Source organism: Petromyzon marinus, chromosome 14 (assembly GCF_048934315.1).
Source record: "Petromyzon marinus isolate PM22_M1 ecotype Great Lakes invasive population chromosome 14, UKy_Petmar_22M1.pri1.0, whole genome shotgun sequence".
Lineage (NCBI taxonomy): Eukaryota > Metazoa > Chordata > Hyperoartia > Petromyzontiformes > Petromyzontidae > Petromyzon > Petromyzon marinus.
This window is the reverse complement of record NC_133680.1, coordinates 6,366,872-6,391,541: the sequence shown is the minus strand read 5'-3', so window position 1 is coordinate 6,391,541 and position 24,670 is coordinate 6,366,872. Positions and strand designations below refer to the sequence as shown.

General features: G+C 44.5%; 1 protein-coding gene across 6 annotated transcripts in view; it reads left to right on the top strand.

Annotated features, from left to right (window-relative positions):
* The first annotated feature begins 516 nt into the window (after window positions 1-516).
* LOC116942379 (voltage-dependent calcium channel subunit alpha-2/delta-2-like) overlaps window positions 517-24,670 on the top strand; it is a 155,735-nt gene continuing 131,581 nt past the window's right edge. For 3 of the 6 annotated variants that reach the window (XM_032954204.2, XM_032954203.2, XM_032954208.2), the window contains exons 1-3: window positions 517-853; window positions 5,412-5,493; window positions 8,399-8,515. In XM_032954204.2, coding sequence (XP_032810095.2) covers window positions 756-853; window positions 5,412-5,493; window positions 8,399-8,515 — 297 coding nt within the window. In that variant the 5' untranslated portion in view covers window positions 517-755. The remainder of the gene's footprint in view (window positions 854-5,411; window positions 5,494-8,398; window positions 8,516-24,670) is intronic. The other 3 variants (XM_032954205.2, XM_032954209.2, XM_032954207.2) reach the window with 1 other exon arrangement.

The window sequence follows — 24,670 nt, the reverse complement described above, 5'->3', positions numbered from 1 at the left end:
AAAAAGCTCTGCGGACGTCTGATGTAATTGCGGGCGTTTACGTCTGAATCCATGCGTCCACACAATCTCATCATTTTCCATTCAATCACTCAGTTCTCTCTCCTCCCCCATCTGCCGGCCTCTCTTCCTACCTACTCTACGTTGTTCGTTCTATCCCACTCTCCCACTCTCGTCCTTTTCTTGCCTTCTATCTCACGTTCTCCCACAACGCTATCTCTGAATCACTCTGTATATTTTGTATTTCTTCGTATTATTATTCTACTCAACCTCGTGTTAAAATTCGGTTCACTCTCCGTCTATCGTACGAACATCGGTCGGGCATATAGATTATTAAGTCGGTCGGGTCCCATCGATCGCTCAGTCCCGTGGCTCGCTCGCTCGGTCGCGCGCGCGCGTGGGTTCCCTCCCGACACAAAACGAGCGCCTTAACCAATGAGCGGCGCGCATTGGCGTCCGTGCCCGGGCGTGCGGGCGCGCGCGCGCGCGACCCTGCCGGGGCCAGCAGCAGCGGCGGCGGCGCTTTAATTGGCTCGCGGAGCGTCCCGCGCGCCGGCAGCACCCTCTCTCTCAACGCGCGCTCTCCGCTCGCTCGCCACCCTACCCCCTTCCCTCTCTCTCTCTCTCTCGTCTGTTCTCTCCCACCCTCTCTCTTCTCGCACGCTCTCTCTCTCTCTAGCGCGCGCGCGTGTGTGTGTGTGTGTACACGCGCGCGTGTGTGTGCATGTGTCCCGCGTCCCGCACGAAGAGGTGTCAATATGGCGACGGCGGCGTGTGCGAGAGGCAGCGCCCTCGTCTCACTTGCTCTGGCCGTGATGAGCCTGGTCCGCGCCGACGTCTTCCCGCATCCGTGGACGTGAGTAACACCCCCCCCCCCAGCCCCCAGTACTCTTGCTCATTCGACTCGGGGAAGAAACTCCCAGCGTGCGGGTTTCGCGCGCGCACGCGCGCGCGCTGGCCGGGTCCGTCGCCCTCATTCATCCATCCATCGCATCAATGCGTACATTTAATCCATCGTTTAGTGACCACTCAATCCATCTCTTGTCTAAACTATAACTTGATCCGCGTTATCATCCGCGCACTCTGTTTGCCCCAAGAGGACCGGCTCCTCTGTATGGACGCCCCAGCGCTTGTCTGTTATATTCTCCGCATGCCCCGTACCTGGCCGTGTCAATGCCTAGCGGCTGCCTAACCGTGGTCTTAACCGGCGCATTTCAGACTGCTCCAAATACCTCCGTGTGTGTGTTCGACATGAACAAATATCAATGCTGTTACGTTTTACTGTGAGTGCATGGCCGATAACAAGTGGCCCGCTGATGTAATGTGTTTGTGCTCACACGACTTGCCCTGCATTGTGGCGCGCTGCGCTTCTGCGCAACAGTGTGCATGCGAGCGAGTGTGCCGAAGGGAAACTTGACCAATGGCGCATTGCTTACGCACGCCGTTTTTCTACGAGTTCGACAGACTTCGCATTCTTTATTTAACCACGCGCTGCTGGCTATCTGTCGCAACCGATGCAATAGTAAAGAGCGAGTCTTAAAAATGTGCTACTCTTTAAAAAAGAGAGAATGACGCGTTATATTGCCCGCCGTCCGCATGCTGTATAGATGTGTGCGTTCATTCCTGAAGGGGTTGCCTCAATAGACACGCGCGTGTTATTTCGTGGATGGGTTTAAGTTCAATCGTTTCGAATTTCTCAGTACGTTTATCGATACTGTGAGTGTTTTGTTTCGCTAAAAAAAAACCTTGGCCCTCAATCTAATCCAAGATGCATCCGATCACATTGTTTAAGGAATTGTTCAAAGTTAGCATTGCATTGGGAAGACAAACACTTGGCGATATGGGAACACAAGGCGGATCGCCAAGAATTGTTGCGGGGGAAGGGGGGGGGGATTTGTGAGCAGTGTTATGGGGTTTGCTATGTAAAACGGAAATTACAACGAACAGGAGTCAACAAAAATGTTTACTTGGGGATAAAAAGAAAGACGTCGGCAAAATGTCACTCACTCCCGAAAAGATCTGTTTCTCGTATTGCGCGCAGCAGCGCCGGGTAGCAGCTCGCGTTACGCCATCACTCCGAAGCGCCTTTGCCAGAGTATGGACACGCTCGCTCTCTCGCTCTCTCTCTACAACAATGGGGAGTCTTGTGATAAGCAGAGGACATCGTGCGTACTGGCTCCCTGCAAGCCACGGCAATGAGCGTCGTGCGAATAAGACGGAGTACGTCAGCAACTGTGTGTGTGTGTGCGCGCGCTTGGACCCTGTGTGTGTTTGCGTGTTTGGACCCTGTGTGGTGTGCGCGCTTGGACCCTGTGTGTGCGCGCTTAGACCCTGTGTGTGTGCGCGCGCTTGGACCCTGTGTGTGTGCGCGCGCTTGGACCCTGTGTGTGTGCGTGTTTGGACCCTGTGTGTGTGTGCGTGTTTGGACCCTGTGTGTGTGTGCGCGCTTGGACCCTGTGTGTTTGTGCGCTTGGACCCTGTGTGTGTGTGTGTGCGCGCTTGGACCCTGTGTGTGTGCGTGTTTGGACCCTGTGTGTGTGTGTGCGTGTTTGGACCCTGTGTGTGCGCGTGTTTGGACCCTGTGTGTGTGTGTGCGTGTTTGGACCCTGTGTGTGTGTGCCTGTTTGGACCCTGTGTGTGCGCGCGCTTGGACCCTGTGTGTGTGTGCGCGCTTGGACCCTGCGTGTGTGTTTGGACCCTGTGTGTGTGGGTGTTTGGACCCTGTGTGTGTGCGCGCGCTTGGACCCTGCGTGTGTGTGTGCGCGCTTGGACCCTGTGTGTGTGTGAGCGCGCTTGGACCCTGTGTGTGTGTGTGCGCGCGCTTGGACCCTGTGTGTGTGTGCGCGCGCTTGGACCCTGTGTGTGTGTGTGCGCGCGCTTGGACCCTGTGTGTGTTTGAACCCTGTGTGTGTGTGCCTGTTTGGACCCTGTGTTTGTGTGCGCGCTTGGACCCTGCGTGTGTGTGTGTGCGTGTTTGGACCCTGTGTGTGCGTGCGCGCTTGGACCCTGTGTGTGTGTGCGCGCTTGGACCCTGTGTGTGTGTGTGTTTGGACCCTGTGTGTGCGTGCGCGCTTGGACCCTGTGTGTGTGCGCGCGCTTGGACCCTGCGTGTGTGTGTGTGTGTGCGTGTTTGGACCCTGTGTGTGCGTGTGTGCTGACCCTGTGTGTGTGTGGTTGGACCCTGTGTGTGTGTGCGCGCTTGGACCCACCACCAACGCAAACAAATATGACGCAGACTCGACGTGAGTCATTGCTTTATTTCGTCTCCAAACAAGGCGCTTTTTATGCGAGACGTGCTCGGTGACTTAAAGCTGTCGTGACTGCAGGAATTAATATTCTTTGGGTCTTTCGGTAAAGTCACGTAGATAGGTTAAAATAAAATAACAAAAAACATATTTCCTTTGAACCTATCTACGTGACTTTACCAAAAGACCCAAAGAATACGTGCTCGGTGATTTGTGAAGTGTGAACACCGCGGTCACCTGCATGTAAAGGGGTGGTAACCAACGCGATAGTTGTTCGCGGAGCAAATAGAACGCGATAGACAATAATACAAAGTGCGCACCCAATTTAGCATTGCCTTGAGATAGCCACCGAAATTGCGCGCCCGACTCTGCCCATGTGGCCTGACGCTTACCACAGCAGACACGACGACGAGTACGATGATGATGATGATGCGATGCCGGGGGATTGACAAGGACGTTCGGGTTGGTTCCAATTGTAATGTTCTCATTAGCCCCGGGACATTGACCCGTTGCTATCTACTGTACGGCGACAGGGTGCCTTCCGCCGCCGATTCGTTCTACACAAAAGTGCACAGGGCTGCCGACAAAGACAAAGATCCCCCGTCTAGCCTTAACAGACTGTTGGGGCAAAGTGCTGTTAGCGAGCGCCTATGAATGTCGGCAAGGCGCACGGAAGGGCTCACGTCAGCACAAAGACAAAGATCCCCCGTCTAGCCTTAACAGACTGTTGGGGCAAAGTGCTGTTAGCGAGCACCTATGAAGACCGGCACGGCACACGATAGAGTGGGTGGCCAACACCACGCCCGGCCGCCTTTGTCTCCCTAGTGGCGATGCTCACACATCGCACCAGGTACTCATTTGAGGCTGAGTCGACCTAGGGGATGCCCAGGACCGGTTCAGATAATCGTCACTGGTGTTGGCCGTGAGCGGGAATCGCCTGGTTGGTAGCGCAGGGCGCTAACCGTTACACCACCGCTCCCCACGTCAGCACACACACAGACACATCGCGCCAAGGCAGCGCGCCACTGCCACCCGTTTGGCTGCATCACTCACCCGAATCTGTGCTGTGACATTACTTTACCGCCCCCTCTTATTTATTTTTGTGATTACTCCTTATTTATTACATGACATGTAGCGTAGGTTTTGTGTTTGTGGCTTTGGCAAGGGATGGGTGGGGGCGATACTTGAGAGGGGTATTTGTAGTTGTGTATGAGCGGAGTTTTGTTTGTATTCGTAATAAAACAGTTGGCACGTTTCCCGTTACTGCTCAATAGCATCAAGTGTTATTGAGATGCCTTGTGGATTTGCAATGGAGAGCTGGATGCATTTCAGTTTTGTATGGGCAGTTTTCCAATTTGCTGCAATACTGCTTATTAGACCATTTGATACTTCCCAGGTGTGTTTGTGTGTGTGTGTGTTAATACAACGATTTGTCATTGGCATTCCGTGTCACCTTCGCAAAGGAGACCTGGGATCTTCCCGCTGTCTATGTCGAGTTAATAATTTGAATACCACTCAGACGCGTTGACACTTCCCCAGTCATTTTTCAAGAGGAAAGAAAATAAACAAATGCCAGTGTTGTTCTGTCTAAATAATTCATCGGCGCGCGAACGTTTTTTTTCAATCCAAATTATTATATTGCAGCACGAGTTCTGTCCATTACAATGCGGACAGCACTTTTTTAGTAATTGGCATATATACTAAATTCGCTCCCGACAGTAACAGGGGGACTGCAGCACGTGCAGACACCCGGGCGTGTCTCGCAATGCGCTCCGTCACCCTGTCACGGCTGAGTGTGCTGAATATTTTACGACCGCGTTTAAATCGTCACACTCATCTTAATGTCTACATTAGGGCATTATTTATTCCTCCCCCTCCCCCCCCAAAAAAAACACACGGCCTTGGACAAGTTGTTTTTTTGTTTGCGGTCAGGAGACCCACGTCTCTTTTTTTTTTGCTTCTGTGGAGGTTATTCCTGCCCTGGCACGGCGGGTTAGGGGTGGGTTGGGTTTGGTGGGTTGAGGGTAGGAGCTTGATTGACGGTAGCTTTGCGCCCGGTCGGAGGGGTAGTGGGGAAGGAGGGTGGGACTGAGCTGTACGCCAATGCAGATACGCGACCCGCGGTGATAAATAACGGCACGTGGATGTTGTTGCTTCGGAATGCTGCAGAATTAAGCAATGGGCGGGGAGGCTCGACCGGGAACTGGAGCGCGTCGTGCGTCAAGCCAGCGGGGTCGACCAACTCAAGCAGGTACGTACGTGTGTACTCCCTGTGTGTGTGTGTGTACTCCTTGTGTGTGTGCGTGTGTGTTCCCTGTGTGTGTGTACTCTGTGTGTGTACTCCCTGTGTGTGTGCTCTATGTGTGTGTGTACTCTGTGTGTGTGTACTCCCTGTGTGTGTGTACTCCTTGTGTGTGTGTGTACTGCTTATGTGTGTGTGTGTGTACTCCCTGTGTGTGTGTACTCCCTGTGTGTGTACTCCTTATGTGTGTGTAGTCCCTGTGTGTGTGTGTGTGTGCTCCCTATGTGTGTGTGTGCTTTATGTGTGTGTGTGCTCTCTATGTCTGTGTGTGTGCTCTATGTGTGTGTGTGTGCTCTATGTGTGTGTGTGCTCTCTATGTGTGTGTGTTCGCTGTGTGTACTCCCTGTGTGTGTGCTCTGTGGTTAGCGGCGCAGCGCTACGAACCCGGCGACCCGAGTTCGATTCCCGCACACGGCCAACACTAGTTACGATTATTTGAACCTACCCTAGGTCGACTCAGCCTCAAATCTAGTGTGATATGTAAACATCGCCACGAGGGAGAGATAGGCGGCCAGGCGTGGTGCTGGCCACCCCTCGTGTACCGTGCAGGCCTTCGTATGTGCTTGCAAACAGCACATACGAAGGCTCAAATGGTGATCTTTGTCTTTGTGTGCAGTAAGGAGGAGGGTGGGAAGGGGATGGGGATGGGGGGGCATTTTTCATGACCATTTATATCACTCTAATTAGTATCAGTCCAATTGGTATTAGTCTCATACCAGTTTAATGCCTGTCTAATTGAGACTTTACTAACACCAGTTTAATACCAGTCGAACATCAGTCTAATATCAGTCAAATTGATACCAGTCTAACATCAGCCTAATACCAGTCTAATTGAATCTAATACCAGTCTAATTGATGCCAGTCTAATTGAATCTAATACCAGTCTAATTGATGCCAGTCTAATTGAATCTAATACCAGTCTAATTGAATTCCACTGATGACCCCTCTGCAGGGTTCAACTTCAAAGGATACACCCCAGCAGTTGTCCCCTTCGTGACCACAACTCACATATTGTGGGCCATGCTTGCCTGTGTACATGCGTCTTGATACTTGAACAGGCTCCATCGTTGTCAATGGAGGTTTGGTGATATTTTTTTCAGTGGTCTTCTTTGTGATTAGGGAGCTTTATTAAAAAAAAAACATTTGCATGATTGAGGAGGCAGAGGATACGGGTCACTGATTAATCATTACAAGTTATCTTAACTTTACTGTGCAATTCTACAGACTATAGAAAACTGGTATGTCCATTTTAATTGCCTAATTTACCATTGATTTATCGAAAACAAAAAAAATGTCAGTACTTGTAACACTGTTCTGTGCGGTATATTGTACATATTTCATCCTGCATTTATAGGTACGATATACGTGTGCATACTCGTTTTTTTACGTTACATAAATGCTTATTTACGAGTGAAATTATGTTTAAAATGACATTTCTCTAAATTAAAACAAGCGTTCATGAATTGCGAAAGCAAATATCACGGATCTCTGGAGAGGCTAGCTGAAGATGATTTGGGAGAAGGATATCCATGCCTCGCATATTAATTTCAATAATGCACACTACAATGTAACTGTCTAACTTATCAATCGCCATCATCCCCAACTAATCCCTACTTTTTAAAGGAGGACTTAAATACATCATGTCAATATGAATACGCTTTGACATCCATTCTTAACTGCTCCCACACATTTTTTAAAATTAATTAACTCTTCATGGCGCCCAAAAAGAAACACTTTTAGTGGCATCATCTGTAATTTGTCTGTGCTGCCACACATGTTCTGACTTTCTTTCAAAGTTCCCCTCACCAATTGCCATGATTGGTGTGCAATCATTTGTGCAGTCATGATAAGGGGGTGTACAGCGTGAAGGCTGCGAGTAATCAGTGGAGACTTGTGTAGGCGACATTGACAAACGGACTTCGGAATGCCTTCGAACTACACTGAATTGTAAGAAATTGTACGTAACCGAAAAAAATGATTAAAAAAATGTACCTTTCCTTTCACGTTTTAGATGCGCCTAAAAAAAAACTGTCGAAAATGTGTAAGTGGTTCTCATCTCAGATGTATGATCTTAAATTGTACTATACATATTCAATGTGCACTTAAATTATGAGCGCCTTCACTTTCAAAATGTAATTTCTACATACATTTAATTTCAAATTCAAATGTTTAAATGTTCACTTTACTCATGGTAATGCTCCATTATTATTTATATGAACATTATTAACAAACATTTTGGCATTGGAAATGTTCAACGCTGGACACCAAAGTACTATCATTGCAATGTGTTTTAATAATCGTTTTTACATATGTTGTTTGTTTTGTATTTATTAAGCACACTTTAACCATTGTCTGGCAATAATATTCTGACATACATGAAAACAATAGCCCCGCTAAACTGCCTTTGTGAAATAAGCCACGTCTGACGGAAATAATGTGTTTAGAAAAATACACAAATAAACTGTTTAATAACACAAGGAGTTACAATTTTTTTTCTTCCCAAAACGGTATTATTTATTTTCAAATTTTTTTGTTTACATGCGCAGTTAATTCAAAGAACAAACATTTCAGCAGTCTCTAGTTGCCTGGTTAAAATAACATAATGCAAGAAGTACATAGACCGTAATTACTTTCATTGCCCTGCTGGGCTTCTGTTCTCCTCAACAGATATTTCACCTACAGTTTTCCTTCGCTGCCTCGAAACTAAAAAATATTAGCCGCTATTGTTGGTGGGGCTGCCTCTGTCCAGTTGGTCACAGTGCAGTGCAAGCGATTCCAGTGTTTATTTTTTTGGCACCGAACTGGGATTGCTGTGCAGTGCTGGTCGATGGTTAATTTTATCTGCCATTTGCAGCTGTACACGGAGCACAAGCATCTGTTTGAGGTTCGGAGGAACGATGCACAGCATCTGGTGGAGTCGGTGACCGGCGAGATTGAGAAAGTCCTCGACAAAAAAGTGAAGGCTCTGGAGGTGAGTGTGACATGCCCTCATTTTTCCTGCAAGGTCCCATCTGATTGCATACAAAATTAGATCACTTCAGTGCATTACATGTTTCAGTCGATTAACTGCTTTATTTGCCCTACCGAAATCTAATTCAAGGTAAATTCAGCTTATGGGGTCATGTGGTTTTTTATTCCCGTTGAATTACGAAAGCCCTGTACTGTATACGCTCAAATAAAATACTCTACGGAATGTACGTATGTATGTTGGACTTATTTCGCACCGTACATAGCCAACCATGCTAATCTCGAATATTGCAGTTCAATAGTAATGTAATATACTTTGCCAATCCACTGCTGGATTAAAGCCTCCACAATTCGCCCGTGTTGATTTTGGGAGTTTGGTTGCCCGCTCTGCAGCACGCAGCTCATTGCAGGTTTGTGAATGGATGGTCCAGGATTGGTTCTGATATCATGTGCCCTTTCCAGTGCCTTATCCATGGTTGGGTATTAGATTTAGATCACCAGGTTCATAGAACAACAGGCTAACCACTGTGCTACTGCTTGACACCAAAACACTGCGATATACTGTGTTAAATATATTGTTTCCTAGATACTATTGTGATTTGGGTACCCTGTGTAAATGATAGCGTAGATAACAATGCTAATAATGCCAATTTCTGTACGAAAAAAAAACACCGAGTATCAATACTCTTTTTTTACGAGAATATCGGATTGGAATGTTTGACGAATACTGGTTCATGCCATCTGGGAGTAAAATCGGAGAACCAGGAGAAACCCGTCCAAAATGAGGGGGCGACAATCAACACTCCCATCTCGTGATCACTTTGCAGCTCCACCTGGTGAGGCCCTTGATGGTCACCCATACAAGTGTAGTGACATAGAATTAGCTACGTAGCAGCATAGCGCTGGCTGCTGGCGGGGAAGGGGATCTGCCGCTTACGGCAGCCCTGACGTCAGCAGGCCAGGTGATACACCAGAGGGGGGTCTAGGGGGAAACGTCACGGAAGGGGCACACCAGGAACCCGCTGGTAGGTTCTAGAAAGGGGGCGTGGCCGTGGGCGGAGCCAGGCCACGCTGACAGTATAAGAGGGGCTTCTGTAGGGGATCTCGGGGTTGTCGTTTGGAGTTGGATCCTCGTCGTGCTGTTGAAGATCGTCTATGTCGTCTCGTCGCCATCGTCGCTCTCATCGTCACTCGATATTGCTAGACGGCAGTTGGCTATCTCGGTTCAGCGCCGTCAGTGTTAGACGGCCAGTGTTGTCTATAGGCTAGCAACCCACATAGCGCTGTGTATAAACGAGAGATAGCATAGTGTGTACCAGCGTAGGGTGTGTAGTGTGCGTTAAATAAAGTGCCACCAACCCTTAGTGTCTCCGAAGTGAGTCGCTACACAAGTAATAACCAGGCCAAAAAAAACCCTTGCCTATCTTCTGAGACTTGAAAATGTTCTGAGTAATTTGATGAAAGGCATAGATAGATCTCTTTTGAGATCTCACATCTTAATATTTAAATAACACAATATTATCAAAATGTTATTACGTAAACATCTTTCAGTAATTTATTTGAAAATATAAATTTTATAACATTCACTGAGGTGCAATGTCTTACTTGAATTGGTTAATTTGAAAAGGTAAATAATTGTACCCTATTTGGCTGCAAGAAACCAAATAAGTCTACTCTGCAATCATGGTCTCGTCTTGGCACACCCTTAATAGTATTCTCAGGGTCTCAGGTATAATAAGCACATGCACATGAAATGAATTATGTTTTAATCCATTGTCTTCTCTGTGGTGCACAGTTAAAGGCACGTGTGAAATTACTAAAGATGATACTGCTGAGATTGAAATTTAATTCATAAGCTCCAGGGAGCTCGAGTAGGCATGGAGCTTATAAATGTCAGCATTTAGTGTACAATTCAATGACGTGTTTTCATTGAGATGCTTTTAGTAAAGCCATGTTTGCTATTTATTATTCCATAATAAGAGGTATTTGTGACTTTAATGGGATTCTGGGGTGGGGGGGGATAGTTTGTTTTTCATTGGTGAATACAGCACAAACAGGTATTAAATACACTCTAGTTACTGCTCCAGCAATCACCAGATATTAACTGCTCCAGGTAAGGATGCATCAAGTTTTTTTTCCCCCAGACACTCAAAAATTGCGAAACCTTCAAAATGTATTCTGTTCACGACTAATTGCTTCTGCCATCTTTTTAGAGGCTTTCTGCCTGGGTCAGCTTGGCTTCAATCGAGACACTTTTCTTGGCAAGTGCCACTTCTAGAAGCTCTTGGTTATGGTCATTAACTTCCCACGTGAGCTGACCTAACTTCGGGAATATTTTCCCAATCAGATCTGCTTTCTTGCAAAATTGACTGGGGTAACAATTACCAAAAAAATGAAACGGTGACAATTGAATTTCGATTTAAAGCTTTCATTAGGACGCTGTCTATCCGACAGCTCTGTTTCTTCACCTGAGGACGGCTTGCTTGCGTTGTGGCCGAAACGTGAGAATTTTGTTGTTTCATTTGTATTATTTTATTATTTCCCTTTTACGTGACTTTACCGAAAGAACCAAGAATACTCTGACAAATGGTTTTTAGTCTGCTCAATTTTAGTCTGCCTTAAATATATACATGTTTTTACATACGGTGTAATGGGCAGTGAACTGTTGATTTCATCCACTTTACAGTTCCAATGCAGTTCTTTACAGCAAAACAAAATATTTGGGCAGGATTTTTTGTCTTTCTCAAGGCAACTTCTGCACTTTAGTTTAACCCAAAATGAGCGTTGTCGCTTCACGAAGGAATTTAAGATGCAGCCGTGGCACTGATTGATGTTACGGTTTTAAGGTGTGTTCATTTGTCTCTTGCGTGATGTCCTTGAGTGCTGTGGCTCAAGGATACCTAACAATTGCCACAAATGTATCTGTATTTTTTTTAAGTTGGTGTTATAAGTTAATCATAATGCCTGTTTAAAAGGCAAATAATGATGACTCGATTAATTGATTAAAATAGATTCTCATGATTTGAATCTGTCAGGGTTGGGATTGGCAGTTTGAGGGAGAGTGGTGAATCATTGCTCCATGACTGTTTAGCCATAATTTTATAAAGCAGTTCCAACTGTGTATCGGTATCCATGCGGTTAACGGTTACTATATGTTGCCATTTTCAAACCTACATTTTACTTTTCATTTTTGACATTCGGCAACGAACAGCGCTCGATGTGGAGTGCAATGGTGCAGTTATATACATTATTCACAGCTTTGAGATTATATTATCTTCCAAGATATCTCGCCAGTGTGGAAGAGTAGGCCAAATACTCTCTAGAGGGGCTCTAGAACCCCCTCGAGTTCACGCGCTTCTGCGAGCACTGGTGTAAGAAAGACATTTCTCACCGCACCTTTATCTTTCTTGAGGATTTATTGCTTTCGTGTTTTTTTTAACACGCTCAATATTCCCCTTTACTGAAATAACCACAATTCTGTTGTCGCTCATTTTAATCTGGTGAAATACCACAATGCACGCGTTGGATTTTCCGCTGAAACGCATTTGAAGAATGGTCAGGGTTGCGGCAGCATTAATATTTGTTCAGTGCTAAACATCCGTGCGTCCGTTCCTCACTGTACGCTCAGCAAAAGCCAATTACCACATAATAAACAGAAGACACATGCACACATTAAGCAGAACAAGGAAGGTGTCCCCTCAAACCCTACAAATCTGTTCCGGACAGTGAAGATACTGACATCGGCAATCAGCTTCCTCGGAATAAAGACTGGGTAAAGGAATACCAAGTGCACACAACTATCGCATGCCTTCATCACCTACCTGCCGGTGCGTCTGAATAAAAGTCAGTTCTTTCTAGATTTGAAGCTTTCGTGACTGCAAGGATTCATACTCTTTGGTTTTATTCGGTAAAGTCACGTAGGTAAAACAAATTAAAATAAATTGAAATAAAAGAAAAGAAACAATTAAAACACGACGTTTCGGAGGCAAAGCAAGCTTCCGTCTTCAGGTGGGACCAGTCACAGTGCAGCGATTTTGCTGTGACTGGTCCCACCTGAAGACGGAAGCTTGCTTTGCCTCCGAAACGTCGTGTTTTAATCGTTTCTTTTATTTTATTTCAATTTATTTTAATTTGTTTTACCTACGTCACTTTACCGAATAAAACCAAAGAGTATAAAAGTCAGTTCTGTTTGTGCAACCCCAGTTGTGGGATCTCATTGAGCTTCCTGAAGCCAGCGTGAATTGAGAACCGAGAGGAAATGAACAAACATTGTACGTTAACGTATATCCAGGAAAGAACAAGAAAGCAAAAAAAAGGTGATTGGTGATACATATAAACTTCGATATATATAGACACAATGAGCACAATATATATTATTTTGTGTCTTAATTCGTGGCACCCACATGATGCTATAGTAAGCATAACTAGTTTTTCGACTAAAAACCTGTGCCAACAATAGCAGCTCATCTCTGCATATTTACAAGCTGGCTGCATGTCATATGCTGTAAATTGGCTTCATATTTTTCCACTTCCCTCTAAGCAGAGAGGACCTTATGCAGCTTGCTGATAAAACTGTAATCCTGGATTTTCATCCGGAGCAAATCCGATCTTATTTCCATACTCGCTCTGCCAAGAATTCCCTCCTCGTCCGTTTGTGGGGGAAAGAAACATCACCGCAGTTGATTTTAAAGTTCAACAGCCATTACGTCTCATAAGGAGCCTATAAGCCATACCATTGTCGAAATGGCATATTTTAAAAAAAATGAACGTGCGATTAGTTGTCATGTAAATGAGTAGAGTAGCAGATAATTTCGGTGAAATATTTAACAATTGTACTTTAAATGCTGAAAAGCTGACCTGAATAGCTACAACATGATGAATAGAGAGTGTGCAATGTTAGTTTCAGAAATTTCAATGAACAAATGAATAACACTGATTTCAATTAATACAGTGTGTTTTATGTTATTCTAAAATTGCAATCGATAGGAACTAACTTACATTCATCATTTGCCTGTAATTGATATTACATTTGTGTTACTGTTTTGATGCATTTGGGGGAACAAACTAATATTTCAAATAACCTGCTCACACATTCAACATTGACAATTATATTTACAAAATCATTCTTGGAACACTACATTTGCTTAAACTGTGAAATCCTAAAATGCAGCCCAGTGTGAGCATAAGGCTGTTATCTTGATTTATGAATTCGCAGATATTGAATTGGTAACCCTGTTTGCAGCACTTTAGGGGCCATTCTCGGTCACTGTATTTGTCAATTCCTGTGCTTGGGAGGTTTAATGTCTTGCCCAAGTCGTGCTTGTGTAATGTGGTGTGTAGGCCCCACACAGCCGGCCAGCTGGAAGGCAGTGGCCAATACTAACATTTTAGTAGTTTCATGTAGCAGCCTGCTTCCTCCTGCCCTTCACCGCTGCCATCAGCACTATAAGCCCTCTGTTGCTCCATCTCAACTTGTGTGTTTACCATCATCGCAGTCTCGTCTTCTCACTCGATCTTGTTCAGCACTTCGGAGACACGTCTTCTTCTTCTTCCGTACGGCTGCTGATGTCGATGCAGAGCAACAACAAGTACAATTTCACATTCAGGTGGCCAAGCCAGATAACCGCGTCAGGAGCAGCGGAGTGCGTCGCTGTGATGTCTCCTTCGTATTTGCGGATCGGGGCCATTGCGTCGTTATACGTTGTACGGTCTGTTCTGGATGACCACAGTCGCACACTACTGGAGAGTTTTTAATACTCCATTTGTGCATCAGGTAGTATCCATGTTGGGTCTCTCATAAGGTGTTTGTGAGTTCTTTTGAATTCCCTTCAGCTCTCCAAGCTTCATCGGGGTTGAACCCGCATTGTTGAATGCGACCGGTAATGTGGTTTATGGGCTGTTCTTTGCGCAGTCTGTCTTGGTTGTGCTAAATGTGTGCAAATTAATACATAATGAAAAAAAGATGCCTTAGGATATATCTGGGTCTCAAGGAATGTTACTGAATATTAATGATCATGTAAATGCAACCAGGCTGTGTATTCTTCACACACTGCATCAAAGCACAGTGCGATACACACGACCAGTTTTTTTTAACAGCTTGTAAGTACAACATGAATTATTCTTGCATGGAAAATGCTGCTGGATTCTGGATCATTTGTATTGATCAATGTGTTTTCCTGATAAGCTTGTAACTCAACAATGTGTGAAAGAAATTATATCGTGGACAAATATAATTTTTTGATGCGTGTCCACTACGTTAGCTGATTACTTCTAATGCACGTTGTATGTGACCAAATCACCCAGAATGCACCCAATCCCATCAGATATCTGAAGCTAAGCAAGAATTCAACTGAGACGGTGCTTGGATGGGTGGCCATCACCCTTAGAACAGGTGCAGTTGTCATTGTGGGCAGTGCAGCTAAATCCGTTGTTCTACCCTCGCTCCCTCCATCAAAAACAAAGATTCGCCCATATAGGCTTAACAGACTGTTAGGGCAAGTACTGTTCGCGAGCACCCTTGAAGGCCGGCACGCCACACGAGGGAGCACCACGCCCGACCGCCTTTGTCTCCCTCGTGGCGATGTTTACCTCGCTATCTACTCATTTAAAGGCTGAATCGACCAAGGGGAGGTCCTGCACCGGTTCAGACAATCGTGAAGTGGCATTGGCCGTGCGCGCTAAACACTACACACCCGATCATCCACAATTTCACAAACCTGCAGTGACCAGCTTGGTGAAGTATGATCATATAACTCTGACTTGTCCAGTGTAGGGATACCCTTATCTAACAGCCGATTGACAAATCCGTTGTCCATGTACATACTATATTTATTAATAATCGATTTTCTGCTCAAAAGATCAAGGTTATCTGCATAATGACTGGCGTATGCTTCCGCTTTCAACATTTGCTATCGTTTGAAAACTAAAATAACATAATTTATCGAGATCATCGCATTTACGCCATGCCAGTTTGTCTTAAATCGTGAAGAAGATGCCTTCTCTGTAGTATAGCAGTTATTATGCACTAAAAACTGAAAAATGTTTATGCATCGCATAGAAAAGACTTCATCCAATTTTCACGATACATTGAAAATGGTGGGATGGCGAAGCAGAAAATGTTTAGGTTTAATAATGAATATCATTATTTTTTTCGCAACTGCTGAAATATAAAAATAAACTTCCATATTAAGCGTACAAGCTAATCCTGCAAACAAGCCTTCTAAGGCTTGAAGGGGGGGGGGGGGGATGGAAATCTTCAAAAATGCATCACTTCAGGTGTCCTTTGGCGAAATATTCTGGGAAAAGTAATTATCTAGTTGTGTTTGGCTTACTGGTTGTGACAGGAGGGCAAGGCATGCCTTTGGCTGAAAAGCTCAAGTGTGATTAACGCTTGGCGAATTTGTGTAGAATTCGAAGCCGAGGCTATGTGACTGCGAGAGTGAAGGAGAGCATTATTGTCAGGTTTTATCTGTCAAGGCTCAAAGCGTGCCACGGTGCTCACCCCACGAGGTCTGTTTTAATGGCAAAAGGGACATGCCTTTTCCAAAAGGTTTGAATGAAACACTTTTAAATTTTTAAAAGGTCTCTCTTTTTAGACCTCTTATGTATACACAAAAAACAAGTATAATATTTAAAAGTGCAATCAAACGCATATATCCGTTCAATTAATATATTTGAAAGATGTTTAGGCACTCATTTATTATGTTTTTATTTACTGATGGAAGTTAAGCTGTATGTGTCAACCGTCACGAAAGCAGTCTGCCACGTCTCAATTTCTTTCTTATCTCGCCTCTTCCCACGTAATCTGGTATCTCTTCAGGGCCTTCCACTCTCTGCCTTCAACATCATTCATTGTCCTTTCGTCCCCTCTGCTTGCCGCCCCCTCTGGAGGTGCCCAATCTACAACCTCCTATCGCATTGCTCCATCTGCAGCACGTACCCAAACTATCGCATTAATTTTCCGACAATCATCCGATCCACTTTGCTTTGTCCAGTTTTCCTAATGGTATTCTCAATCACACTTGTATCTGTCAGACACCCTCCCCCCCCCCCCGTTTTTTTTCTTTTGCTCCAACACTGCACTTAAATTCTACACACCAGCCAGCAATTGCAGAGAACTGGCCGCTGAGTAAGGAGGCACATGGCTACAATCCAGCCGAGTTTTGAGGTGGGATTAGGTGGATTGTGCTTACATCGCGCAAGACATGATGGTTACTTGCCTGAACATCGAGTGCCCTGCAAAGGGCAGTAGGGTATATATGTGACACTGACCGCCGATCTGTCCAGAATTTCACCGCTTTTTCCCCCAGATGCACGGCCTACCTCCAGTCTCTCCAGTTTCTCATAATGTGAAAGCATGGCCAACTGTCTGAAGCAGGGCTCCTCGCCTTTACAGCTCCGTAAAAGGCAAAGGCACAGCCCTGCAATGTCGTGGTAATGCCACTGATGGCAGAATTGTCCCGACTGAAGGGGACCCCTAGAGAACCCCCTCTAGAGGGTAGTGGGCCTACTCTCTCGCCAGACATCTTAAAAAGAGGTAGAAGTAACCACACTTATGGACTAACTGCAGTATAAGCCACTTATGCTGCTGAGTGGAGAGCAGTATAAATGGGTTGGGGGGGGGGTTAAGAACGTGTCCGCTATTTCAACTGCCACGCCAAGAATTCTAACCAATGGCCTCTCGTTTGCTTGGCCACCTCACTATTGTGCTCCAACTTCCATACTCTCCTTTCCTTTTCTAACCTTATCCGCATTTCCGCTACGGCGGTTATTCTTGGCTTCGGTGCATTAACACTGCGGCCAAAACGCGCCAGCTCTCGGCCTGACGGCAGCATGCACGCCCCCGATCACAAAGGCCTCTTCCCTTTCGTCCTGACGATGACGACTTTCTCAATAGAGCGACGACAAGCCGGCAGCTGTCCCAGACTCTGCCGGACACACGCCATCAAGCATGACCCCTGGGGCACGGGCTTGGCTTCCATCGCGCCTGGCAATGGGGCACGGCACAGAAGAAAGGGGAAGAAGGAAGGTCTGTCACCCGGACCGCCATGCTAATAAATTTGCAGCGAGCATCAAAGACGTATAAAAAAAACGAGAAATGGCTCATCCGGTGCCTCTCTACATCTATTCCACGACACTTCTTTTTTTAGCATTTCCTCCTCAGCATGCATCGACTCGTCTGACTATTTAAATGCCACTTACTGTTCCGTGCCACCTATGCCCGCGGTGACAATTTCAGTGAAGGTTAACTTTGCTCCCAAGGGGAAAAACACAAGTAAATGTCTCATCCTTCATCATAGTCAGGAGCAGATGTGTTAATAGTCGCCGATAATAGGGTCGGCCTGCTTTCTACCAGCTCTAGCGTCACCCTCTCCGGGAAGCGATTTGCTTGATTCACTCACGATAGAGACCGTATATATTATGGATGATATTGGTCGTGAAAGCCTACGTGTTAAACTGACCGTATATATTTGTAAGTATTTTGTACAGGACGTAAAGCAGGTTATAACTTCAGGTTGATCCTGGCCTATGAGTAAAATCAATAGACCTCTAGGTCATCATTTTTGGAGGTCCCAAATTGTAAAAAGTGGTTTTCAGATTTTCCAAGGTATAATCATAGACTGACCTCCCTTGCGAATGAATGAACTTCCACAATTCAGAGTAATGATTGGATTTAAAATCTGTTGATTTTTTTTATTATCGTGCTGAATGTAGCGCTTCTAGTTGGTAAATGGGCAATGTAAACCAATTACATAAACACATATTAGAATGATACTGTACTGAAATGTAACAATGTATAGCCCTTTGTCAATCCACTGCTAGATGGCGGCCACCCCATTCCGTGTTGGTCATAGAAGTTGTTTGACCATACCTCACCATGCTGGTCAGCCTGTGTAGGGTGAAGGGATGCATTCCAGGACCAGTTCAGGCAACACTAGCCGCTAAGGTTACCCATGACCGTGAATCGCATTAAGGCCGCCAGGTTCACGGTGTCTGACGCTAACCACTGGCTTGCATTGTGGGAGCAAGAACACGTTTTAATTACTGAATCATTGCATCATTATGTGCCTAGAATACAAATTTCAGCTGTGTAGCCCTTTCAGAACTTCATATCAGTCGGTCAAGATTTTCTATACGTATTCTATCCAACTGGGCCTTTTTCTTCATCTTAAAATCTGTTATATAATTTATGCCTGGGATTTTCAGCCATGGGTCTTACATCAGGGCTAAATTTCAGCTACAGCTGTCCAGGGCCGAACTCTAGAAAATATTTCAGCACCCGACACACCACATCCATAATATCTTCTCACTATGGCTGTGGCTGTTAATCACATGCCACATCCCAGTCTACCAGCACCCCAGAAATGATTCAGTGATAAATTAATCCATGATCAACATGTGAAATTAGATATATATATTTTTTAATATCCATCCGTCGTTCATCCACGAATGGATGAGGGCCTCCCCGCACCATCTCAGACATGTAGGTTTTCTGAACATACTTCACCATTCTGGCAAGTGCAGGTTGGTGAAGGAGGGATGGGCCAGCACCAGTTCTGATATCATGTGCCACTGATGTTAGCCGTGCCCCTGAATCAACTCAAATTGCCAATTTCATAACGCACCATGCTAACCACTACTGTGCCACTGTTTTGTCCACAATCATCATTTGGGGTCTTCAAAAGGTGAAAGAATTCGGAGAGTACCACACAGTGACAGGAAATCTGCAGAGGCAAGAAGTGTCATATAATCTATATCCCAGGGCCCCTCAGTCCCACATTGTTTTTTGTGAATCCCTTATTTATATGCATACTAATTGAAACACAAAAACAATTCACAATTGTTTTTTTGAGCAGCCCTTAATTAATTTTGTCCAACAAGCTACTTGCTTTGCAGGGACTACACCAGAGGAATTCCTCACAAAGTAAATGTGTGTGCGATTTTATTGGAGGGGGCAGGGGGGGTGGGGAGATCAGGGAGGTATGAATGTCCCGTTATTTAAATGCTTATTGTTTAAAAAAAAAGTTATAACAATGAAATCCTTATTGCTTTGTGACCTGAATTTGCCGCACGTGGCATTATTTAAATGTTTTGCATTTTACTGGCTGGGTACCCTTATGGTCAGCAACTCTCACCGCCGGGTCACTTTGTGCGGAGACGACTCTTTCATTATTGCGGCTGTTGGAAATTTCAGCAGGGAATTCATAAAGCGTACTGTTTCCCACAAAGTTGATATTGAATACCCTGTGACATGGTTAATTACACGAATGGTCTATTGTGCGGTGGTATTATCATGCAACTTCCACTGTTGAAAACTACCCTGAATTGCATTGTAAAATTAATTGTAATCCTCATGTACTTGCCTTAGAACACTAAAACAGACCTCTCTACCAGAATAGAATTGTCACCAACAACCGTTATTGATCCACTTCTGGATGAAGGTCTACCCATGCAATCTCCATTCCTCTTGGTCCTGTGGTGCCACAATCCATCTCACTTCTGCACATTAGCTGCTTTTATCACTTAAGCTCGGACATATTCTCTCCTTCGGCTGCCATTCAATCACCAGTCTTGTCCATCATTTTCTCGTCAGGGAGGATAAACCGTCACGCCAACTCCGGTCATCCCCGCAGCAGCTTTTGGCTAAGCATCGAATAAAGACGGTCACTGTATTACACACTTTCAGATATGCTACTGCGGCCGTCTGGAACGCTCTTCCAATATTAGGAAGCCATTGGAGCTACTGTATGCACTTTTAAACCTAGATTTAAAACACATTTCTTTAGTACTGATTTTTGTGTTTCATTTATTGTGCTTCCCCCACACCTTGGGATTGGCGCGGTTGGCTACATCATTCTTTCAGGTGTCATACCCAAGTCTATTTACACTCCTTTACAGTCTATCTTGCTGTCAGTGTGATTCTCAAGCTTGCATCTCTCCATCTTTCTTCGTGAACTTTTTATCAGAAGAAAAATTCACGATTTATTTTCTCACCTGTTCAAAGTATACCAATTAAAGCCAAAGTAAACTTTAATTTGAAATACAGTGTCATATAATTTAAAACACAATCAGCTCGTCCAATGCAATGAAACATACATTTACGTAGTTGTTTTATTTAACAAATGATTTTTTTAAAAAATAATAGTCTTCCACAGTTTTAAAAGGAGCTAAGGTATAATTGAAACACTATTAATTGCAGCAGATTTTGTCTGATTAACCCTTTTCCATTCCAAGATGTCTGCAAGTTACAGGGTGGATCCCTTCACTGCTGAATCTCGGAATGCGCAAGCAATTCGCGTTAATTTTATTTGGAGAGGCATAGCGCTGTTGTTTTTAACGACACTGTACTAACTGCAGAGAACTGTAGCGACACGACCACACCCTGGCGCCAAACTGTGACACACGCCCTCCTGCATGGCCTTGTGGGAGCCTGGATATGTCTTCCGACCTGGATATGTAACGATAAAGTACACGCACGTCATCGGAATGGGAAAGGGCCAACGGTTATTATCTGCCAGTTCAGTTTCCTCCACACTGCCATATTGGCCTCTACCAGTTTGCCATTCAGCCCTGGAAAAAAAGGCATACACTATTGCTTTTGATATCTGCTCACTCACAGACACATGCCCTTTTGGCAAGATTGCAAGAAAGCTTTTTTAAAGTACAATGTGAACAATTTTCCATCGGGCCGTAATAGCAGTTTGGTATTATACAGTGCAAAAAGCTGTATTATGGTCTGTTGTTTGAGCCAGATGATTTGTGTGAGGAACATTGGAAAATATGCAGTGTTGAGTGAAACAATAGGTGTTGGTTGAAGCAATCATTGACGTGTTCATCACTAATGAATTAGTATCCTGTATTCTTGTATAACGAAGGCACAGCATCTCATGAAAAGCACAGTCCTAGTTTGGATGTAACATAAAAACACACAATGATGTATTTAGGATGTGAGATGTGTTGACAAACAATAACCAAACGACATTGCCAAATACAAATTTATCATCATGAGAAATAGATAACAAGACCTATCTGTATACCACCCGTGACCACTCTACCATCACATCTCCTCTCCTCTTTCAACACCTTTCTTATTCCCTTCTTCCACAGCCCTCTGGCTGCAAATGGAAAGTTAACGGTTTTGACTTGAGCGGGTCATAGAATTGCTGCAGGCAGACTACAGTGCACTTTGGCAATACACCTTATTCACTGTTTTCCTCCAAGTCAAGTGGGCTCAGACTTTTTATCTCCCAATGGAAAACAAAACTCTATCTTGCCCTTGGGCATTAAGGTCCAAAGTAATGAATTCCCTCTAGGGTTCCAGGGAAAAGAAGGCGTAATACAATTGACTTGCAATCTGGATTTTATTTTAGTTTAAACATTTAATAAGTAGTAATTGATTACTAATTTGAATTCACATTCATTGGATTAAATTTGATGTGTATTGCTTTTTAACAAGATTGATCGATTGGGCATGACAGAGGCTACTTGGCCTGACTTGCTTCGTTACAACGTATGTAGGTTTTCGCAATTGTGCTGTTATAGCTCTCTCATTTGTTTTCCGGTTTTACTGTATATTATCACTCAAAAACACGTCAATTAGATGTGCTGCTACAATTTGATGTATATTGATGGCAGTGGTTGGGAGAATAGGTGTGGCTCATTACTTAGCACATCACAATGCCATAAACTCTGTGATCTGAGTTTGAGTATCGGTCAAGGCTGAGTGGTGATATCTGAATTTACCATTTGCTTATGCCCCTGCCCCCTCCATCCCTTCACCAACTGACCAGTGTGGCGAAGTTTGATCAACCGGCATGCCATGGGGACGCCTTTATCCAGGAGTTCATTGACAAAGGTTGAAACGTATTGAGGGTTATTCATTGGGGAGGTGGACAAATGAGTTAGGAGTACACACCAACACAGCTATGAGGCCCCACCTCAGATGGCATCCATTACCTCCTATTCTGGGTTAATTCCTTTGATGTCCACTCCTGAATGAAGTTATGCACCCCAGCATGCCCTCCGTTTCATAATCCCTTGATAGTTCATTACCTAGCTACCAGGGCTCATTCATACAGCCCAATCATTTCTTTTTGGTGAAATAAAATGCTTCCAATTTAGCTAGTGATGAGACTCTTCTATCTGCTCACATAGGGAAAAAATATATGCCTGGTCTCGGTCTGAGTTTTAAAGTTAAATTTAACAAAACCTTCCGTGATGTTACATAAAACTGCATTGCACATTTGTTATATAATCCCAAAATGTCAAACGATCGTATTGCGTTGTACTCTTTAGGACAGCACTGTGATTTTGACAAAGTAAACCACTATAAAAAATATATATAAGAATAGGTTTTACCCTTTCTAGCAAAAAAAGAGGTGTTAAGATGTTCATACACCAAACACAAACCTTTTGCAAGGAATCAAGTTCGTATTAACCACACACGGTACTTGTAGCGAACATGCAAACAAACATGCTCTGATAATTATATATGCATTGTATTTGAAACTGATTGGCCTGCACCAGCCAGTCTTCTTTAGGGCCTCGTCTCACCACCAGTGTAGACCAGAGTACGCCAAAAGGGGAAAAGTACAAAGACAATGCACTAAATTGATTCCCTGCAAAAGGTTTACATTTCATGTATGAACATCTTAACCAGGGGCGGAGCCAGGATTTCAGGCCGGGGTAACATTCAACAAATGTTAATTTCAAGAATAATTAGAGAGTCAGGCTGTTGAACTAGACGCCATCGGTTGGCGACACACTCTGACAATGCAGTTGCACGGAGTCCGCCAGACCGAGTGTCGTACACTTATACGCAGAATGTCACCCCTGTCACCCCCCCTGGCTCCGCCCCTGATCTTAACACCTGTTTTATTGCCAGAAAGGGTAAAACGTATTCTTGTTTTTTCATACTTTGATACTCGCAAAAAGGTCCCATTTTGTAAACCACTGTTTCATGTTATCTCTTTCCTAAACGGCAATAAAACTGCATTTTCATGTTTATAGTAACGCACTTCCCGTCCGTTACTGGGACAAATTCCTGTTTTTTATTGTCAAACATTACATTTAAACATTTCCCTTTACATCAGAAAAAAGCGTGAACATCATCAATCCTTAGTGTTGTTTCACACCAACAACACATCGCTACTAAGTCTCCGTAGTTAAACGTAAAGGTCTTGCCATTGTGTATAATCGATTAATACCGTTCACAGACGTCTTCATTATTCCGGTCCAATAGACAAGGTCTGTTTCAGAGTTCGCAGGTTTCTCTTTCTTTCTGCCGTGTCATGTGGCGTTTAATAATAAGGCCACGGGGATGGGAATGGGATGCCGTGTGTAAAATGAATGGATGGTGCGGGTGGGCAGGGTGCTTAGCCCGGGCAGAAAAAAAGCAGCCACAACGCGTCCTCTGTTGGCGTTCCTAATTACAGTGGCATTGTGGCAATGCAAGGCCAGAAATGCAAGAGCGAGTTGATTTTGTTTGACACCTTGTCAAACAAATGAGCAACACTGAAAGGGTAATTGAATGCATTGCGGAGGGGCTTTTAGTACGACCGAACGCAAGGATAAATTACATTTTGGCTGGATGTGGCAGTCGATGTGGATTTTGCTGCACGCCGATGTTTTAGTCGTGGAGCTATTGCGGTGTCCCGATCATCGTCGCCCTTGGAGGAGAGGAAAGGAAGTGAGCAGAAATTACACTTTGAAACTAATTGCAACCTTGTAGGAAGAATTGTCTTTGAATGCACCTTGTCTGCCAGCCCCTGTGAATACTCTCTGGTTCTATTCGGTAAAGTCACGTAGGTAAAAAAATTAAAACAACAAAAATCACGACGTTTCGGCCACAACACAAGTAGCCTTCTTCAGGTGAAGGAACAGAACTGTCGGGACGACAGAGCTTCAACGAGAAGCCCTTGTGAACTTGATTTAAAAAAAATTCTCACCTCAAATGTCTGTTTTTTTCTGGGCATTGGCAGATGGGCAACTAACAGTCCCTAACAGAACCATCTGTGTGCTTAGTAAACCCACAGTCAAGTATCGCATTGAGAGGAAGGCAGCGCCCAATGTACCACTCGCTATCCATTAAACATAGACGTGAAAGCAACACCAGCAGTGTTTGTCAATAAATACTCAACTTGAGCTGTTTGCAGATGCA